This window comes from Camelina sativa, chromosome 3 (assembly GCF_000633955.1).
Source record: "Camelina sativa cultivar DH55 chromosome 3, Cs, whole genome shotgun sequence".
NCBI lineage: Eukaryota > Viridiplantae > Streptophyta > Magnoliopsida > Brassicales > Brassicaceae > Camelina > Camelina sativa.
The window spans coordinates 4,807,230-4,813,693 of record NC_025687.1 but is presented as its reverse complement, the minus strand read 5'-3'; the positions used below and the strand labels follow the sequence as shown (position 1 = coordinate 4,813,693).

Sequence of the window (6,464 nt, the reverse complement as noted above, 5' to 3'; positions counted from 1 at the left end):
TTTTACATGTAAAACCACTTCACCATTTTCTTCGCTTCAATCGAATATTGACTTCTTAACCTACAAAGTTGGTATATAAAAATTAACTAAGAAGTCTTATATATATGACATGTAAAATTATTATACTATTTCATACTGCGCGCTGAGCCTAAGACTGTATATATGAGGTATTGCAGATCACATATGCGAGTAATTTACCACCTTTATAATAACTTACACCGTCGGTTAATGGAACAATTATATTGCTTTTTCTTTTCTTTTTTTTTCAGTTGACATCACCGTCATTGGAATAGTTGTAGTACGATGATAATCTCTTGATATAATGTAGTCATTGGAACAGTATATAACTATAGATGGTTTTACTTTTTTTTTGTATTATATTGTAGAATACACATACAAAGCAAAAGGGAATTCGACTGTTGCATCTTGCATCATTATCAGACGGAACTAACGCACAGAAGAAAGAAATTAAAGGAAAAAAAAAAACAAATACTTGAACTTCATAATTTTAAATCTATAAACATTAAATAAAAAAAGCATAATTAAGCAACAAAAACTAACAAGCAATATTGTATAAGGGCAAAGGGCCCTATCATATTTTTGTCTTCTTTTGTTGTGTTGTCATGGTTCACGAAGTCGCAATCACTCATGAGTTGCGATATATTCAATCTTTAACAACATCGTCCATATCTCTTATTGTAGTGGTAGTATTTACCAACGTCAACATCGTCCGCATGTAAATTCTAGTTATTTAAAAAATCTTCAGCTAGAACATTAATTAAGTGGTCGGGCTTTTTTTATATATTCAGTGATATCTGAATCCTGGACGGTGCTCTGTCTTTTTCTGATTTTATATCATTTTTAGCCTTAAATGCGATTTAATTGGGTTTCCAAAACCTATGACAGGCTATTTCATCTGACCAACAAGATAGTTTAGAGGGAGGTTGGTCCGATCTGATATATATTCAACAGAAATGGATTTTTTTCTCAAGATCTTGATAAGTTATTGTTACTATACACGTTTTTTTCGAGAGTTTGGAGTAAGTAAACTTCAGAAATGCTTAAGTCTTTTGTTCCCAATAAATTTTTTTAGTTTAGTAAATCTTCAGGTGCGATAGTCATGATAATATAATAATTAATTTCAACGTAAGAATTCGTACATATTGTAAAACTGATCGATATTGGTTGACCTAATTCTGCAACTTTTCTAACATTTGAGAATAGTTTGTTGAATTTTTACGGAAAAATGGTTGAACTGATACACTTTACATTGTTCAATAACTACACAAACGCACACAAAAGCTTTTATTTCAAAAGTTTAAATCTCGATTTTGCTTAAGATCAGATGATTTATTTCTGTTTTGTCTTATATAATTTATGTCAACTGTAAACATATGGGAAAAAATCCATACGAAGATAATAATAAATTGTGAAATGTATACAAAATATCTAATTATACATATACTATATTTTCAAAAACATTAGCTATGGATCGGAGAAGAAGATGAGCTAAGCTACACATGTCTTTACGAAAGGAAACATGAGCTAGACGTGTGTTATATGGGATTAATAATCAAATGAAGGTTGCATTAAAATAAGGCTGGATTATGGATTTTGTCACACTCCTGGATGATATGATAGTCTGACAATTTTATACGATAATTATAGATGATCCAGACTCATTCTTGTTTGTTTTGGTTTAAAAACTAATGATTATTGGGTTGACTGTAATCAGATAACATAAATTTGGCTGGTAAAGTTAACAATTTAATTTTGCGATATTTTTATATTTACATGAAGAAAAAAATAGAAGTTGGATAGTGAGTATAATAACTTCATGAAACAAATTTATGGATCTCTCTACAAAAGCAGCAGGCATATATATATATAATCATAAAATAAAAATATGCAAGATCATAAAAAAAGATTAGTTGGAGAGATTAGACAACGGATCGGAGTAGGATGTGATTGTTGGCGTACAAATTAAGTATAAGAATTAGATTCGGGAAAAAAAAAGCATTTAGCCAAGTTTTCATATGCTCTTTTAATTAGTGTACTAGTCCTCCAAATTATATTTCACATGACTCTAAAATAACATTATGTATTCATATTTTTTTTTTCTTGTCAACAAATTATGTATCCATATTTGTCTTTTTTTTTTTTTTTTTTTGCCGTCAAGTCCATAATTATTATCAACCAATCAATATGTAATAAAATAATATTATTAAAAAAAAAAGGTCTAAAATAAAATTCGCTAGAAAAAGAAAGGCGTTTGAATGGAACCTCGGGTGCATGGGGGAGGCTAACACTAATAATATATTTTTGTATTTTACAATTCAAAGAATAAATTCTCTCGACCGAACAAAGCTTTGGTTCAATCTTTTAAGAGTATTCTTCTTCTCTCTTCTTCGATTTCACATACAAGCTCAACATCTGGGTAAGTTTAGTTTGTATCCTCCTGCGAGAATCCGGGTCCAATTTTTTTTGTTTTTTTTTTTTTTTGTTTTTTGTTTAATTCAGCGAAATCTATGAAATTTGTTACTTGGAAGAGTCATGTTCTGAGATTCTTGTTACTTCTTTGTTTTCGTTTACTCAATTAGCTTATTAAGTTTTTGTATGATTAGTTTTCGCTTAGGAATGCTTTTGTACCGCCGAGTACTGGTTTTTGCTCTGAAACTTCTTCCAGAGGTTTGAGTATATCGATGAGCAGTCATTATCTGGGCTGGGCTGGGCTGGGCTGGGNGGGGAAACTAGTTTTAGATTTACACAAATTTCTATTACTTGAACCTAATTTTAGCTGACTTTGAAGTTTATTCTCCAGTCAAATTGGTGTTTTCAGAGGGATTTGAGTGATGAAAATGTCATTTTCTGCATCATTCATTGTCTGGAAATTTTTTTGAATTTGGATTTGTAAAGTGCTAATTAGAAAGGGCATATCCATTGGTGATGAGATGATCACTTGAGTTGAAACATGTGTTGTCTGCTTGCAATTTTTGATCTTGATTTTTCTCAGCTTTATGCAGAGAAGTCTGTCATTTGCTCAAGGAGACCGCTTACACGTCATATGTAACGCATGAACTATGTTCTAGGATCACCACAAGCTTAATTAGCCCAGATGGATATCAGGTGTGCTTTTTTTTTTTTTTTTGACTGTTAATGAATCTTCCGGTTATTTTGTATTTTCTTAAGTTATTTTTTGGCTTGTTTTAAGTATCAGAGACTTTGCCTATCCTTTAGGTCTGGAGATAGGGAATTCCCAAATGGTGATTTCTATTCTGGTGAAGTCAAAGGAATACTTCCTAATGGGAAGGGAAAGTATGTTTGGTCAGATGGAACTATCTATGAGGGAGATTGGGATCAAGGCAAAATCTCTGGTAAAGGGAAGCTTTTTTGGTCATCTGGAGCTAAATACGAGGGAGATTTCTCTGGTGGTTACCTTCATGGTTATGGCACCATGACCTCACCTGATGACTCTGTCTATAGTGGAACCTGGAGAATGAATGTAAGGCATGGCCTTGGGAGGAAAGAGTATTGCAACTCTGACCTATATGACGGTTCTTGGAAAGAAGGATTACAAGATGGTCGTGGTAGTTATTCTTGGACCAATGGAAATAGGTACATTGGGAGTTGGAAAAAGGGTAAGATGTGTGAGAGAGGAGTTATGAGATGGGCAAACGGTGATCTTTACGACGGTTTCTGGTTAAATGGCTTTAGACATGGCTCTGGCGTTTATAAGTTTGCGGATGGATGTTTATATTATGGCACTTGGTCCCGAGGTCTTAAAGACGGCAAGGGGGTCTTTTATCCTGCTGGAAGTAAACAACCATCTCTGAAGAAGTGGTGTCGCTCTCTTGAATATGATGACACTGGAAAGTTTGTACTTTCTCGTAGTGCATCAGTAAATGTTGAGGAGCTAAGGAGTTCAAACACTGTGACAAGAAGTCTTTCTGTGGAAACTTCAGCTGGTGAAATGGCGAAACATTCAGGTAGAATATCAGATAGGTACACGGACGATATTTGGAGGTCCTGTGATCCTCCAAGAGACTTTACAACATGTCATGTGCCGTTATCTAAGTCTGCACGGTTTTCTGGCTCTGGCCAAAGCGAGGGACAAGATAAAAACCGTATTGTTTACGAAAGGGAATACATGCAAGGAGTTTTGATTAGAGAAACTATTATGAGTTCTGTTGACAGGTCACACAAAATTAAACCTCCACTTCGTCCTAAAGAAGTCAGGGCCAGGTCTTTACTGACCTTTCTAAGGGGGGAACACAACTATTATCTAATGCTAAATCTCCAACTTGGCATCAGGTAAACTAAATCAACACTCTAAGCTTATGACCAACATATGTTAAAATATTCTTCTTTGTTAAACATAGCAAGCTGGAGAACTCTGCTATAGCCTACGATTGTTGGAACTACAATCATTTCGCGGTCTTACAAATGACACATTATATGTATTCATTTCTGCTATATGACTTGATATTAGACTCACTTTCACATACAGGAAAAGACGCAACCTGTTTGCATATGATAGCATTATAGAGATACTGCATACTTTACAAAAATTGGATATAGTTAGTTCTTCCTCTAACACAATAATCTTTTGAGGTTCACAGGTATACTGTTGGAAAAATTACACCAGTTCCTAGGCGAGAAGTGCGTGCTTCGGACTTTGGTAAGAACGCCAGAACAAAAATGTTCTTCCCTAGAGACGGCTCCAACTTTACACCTCCACACAAATCTATCGACTTCTCTTGGAAAGACTATTGTCCTATGGTTTTCAGGTAAAACAGTTTTCTTAAGGCAAATACCAAAGAAGTTTATGTAGAATTAGAGTAAATAATCTATCAATGTGTATATTATTTTTGGAGATTGGTCTAAAGTTATGACACAAGTAGTTATCTGTTCTTTAAATTAATAGACTGTGTGCCTATTTCGGTGGAGTGTTTCAGGAATTTGAGGGAGATGTTCAAATTAGATGCTGCAGAGTATATGATGTCTATATGTGGTGATGATGGCCTGACAGAAATTTCTTCTCCCGGGAAAAGTGGCAGTATTTTCTACCTTTCTCATGACGACAGATTTGTGATCAAGACATTAAAAAAATCTGAGTTGCAGGTTTGAACTTACTGACAAAGCGTTGATTTTACTATTTCTTGTCTTCACCGATAATAGTGGTTTGAGGTGATTGTACGCCCTTCTTAGTATGTCACATAAAAATGTCTTAGTATATTCCTAAACTATATAGTTCGTCGTGGTAACGTTCGAGGACTAAAATCATCCAGCTATTTTTGCTTGCTAGGTTCTACTTAGAATGTTGCCTAAGTACTATGAACATGTAGGGGACCATGAAAACACACTTATAACCAAATTCTTTGGTGTTCACAGAATAACACTCAAGTGGGGGAAAAAGGTAAGAACTTCTCTGGTCTCAGTTATAGCTTAAATTTCATTGTGTTTCCATTTTGCTTTTTAGCATGAGATTTGTGGTCTTTTGATAGGTACGTTTTGTGGTCATGGGGAATATGTTCTGCACAGAATTGAAAATTCATCGTCGTTATGATCTTAAGGGTTCATCTCAAGGGAGATTTACTGAGAAGACTAAAATTCACGAAAAGACGACACTGAAAGATCTTGATTTGGCTTATGAATTTCATATGGACAAGCTGTTACGCGAAGCCCTCTTCAAGTGAGTGCAATAACTTTTTCTTTATATCATTTCCGTTGTGAAGGATGTGCTATACTCAGGTGAATGATACATTGTCGAAGATTTCTTGCAAAGGGAAACCATTAGCTTTATGTGACACGGCTATTTTCTACATAAATCAGCTTTCTGAAATCGCTGACAGCTTCTTGGAACACCAAATTCTAAACAGCTGTGTTTTGCATTTGTTAGTTTCTAATTGCTTGTGGAACCTCCTTCTTTTCCCCACATGGCAGGCAAATTTACTTAGACTGCTCGTTCTTGGAATCTCTGAACATCATTGACTACAGTCTTTTACTGGGATTACACTTTAGAGCTCCTGGCCAACTGAATGATATCCTTGAGCCTCCAAATGAAATGTCAGATCAAGAGAGCGTTTCTTCTGTAGATGGTAGGTGCCAGTGTTTCAAGAGGATACCTTTTGCACATCATATAAAAGTTTTTTTGATGGCTTAGGTAATTTGGCCGTGAGTTTGAATTCTGTCAGTATCCTAACGACAAGCTTTTAAGCCACTTAATGTCTTTTAAGATACCGTTTTGACTTCTTTTTTTCTTCTTTCAGTTGGTTTGACTCAAGAACTCTCCATTCCTCCAAAAGGATTGCTTTTGGTTACTCATGAACCCAATTCCGTGAATACTGCCCCGGGTCCTCACATCAGAGGAAGCACACTCAGAGCATTTTCCGTTGGCGAGCAGGAAGTTGATCTTATTCTTCCCGGAACTGCAAGGTTACTCATTTCCTCTTTTGCTTTCTTCA

General features: G+C 35.0%; 1 protein-coding gene across 1 annotated transcript; it reads left to right on the top strand.

The window, feature by feature from the left end:
- LOC104778669 (phosphatidylinositol 4-phosphate 5-kinase 7-like) lies at positions 2,276-6,457 on the top strand (the record flags this gene model as incomplete). The annotated part of the gene is made up of 9 exons (XM_019239636.1): positions 2,276-2,437; positions 3,014-3,126; positions 3,238-4,311; positions 4,620-4,787; positions 4,956-5,121; positions 5,306-5,416; positions 5,505-5,692; positions 5,944-6,098; positions 6,270-6,457. Coding segments are annotated over exons 2-9 (2,061 nt in total), but the record flags the coding sequence as incomplete, so codon positions are not given.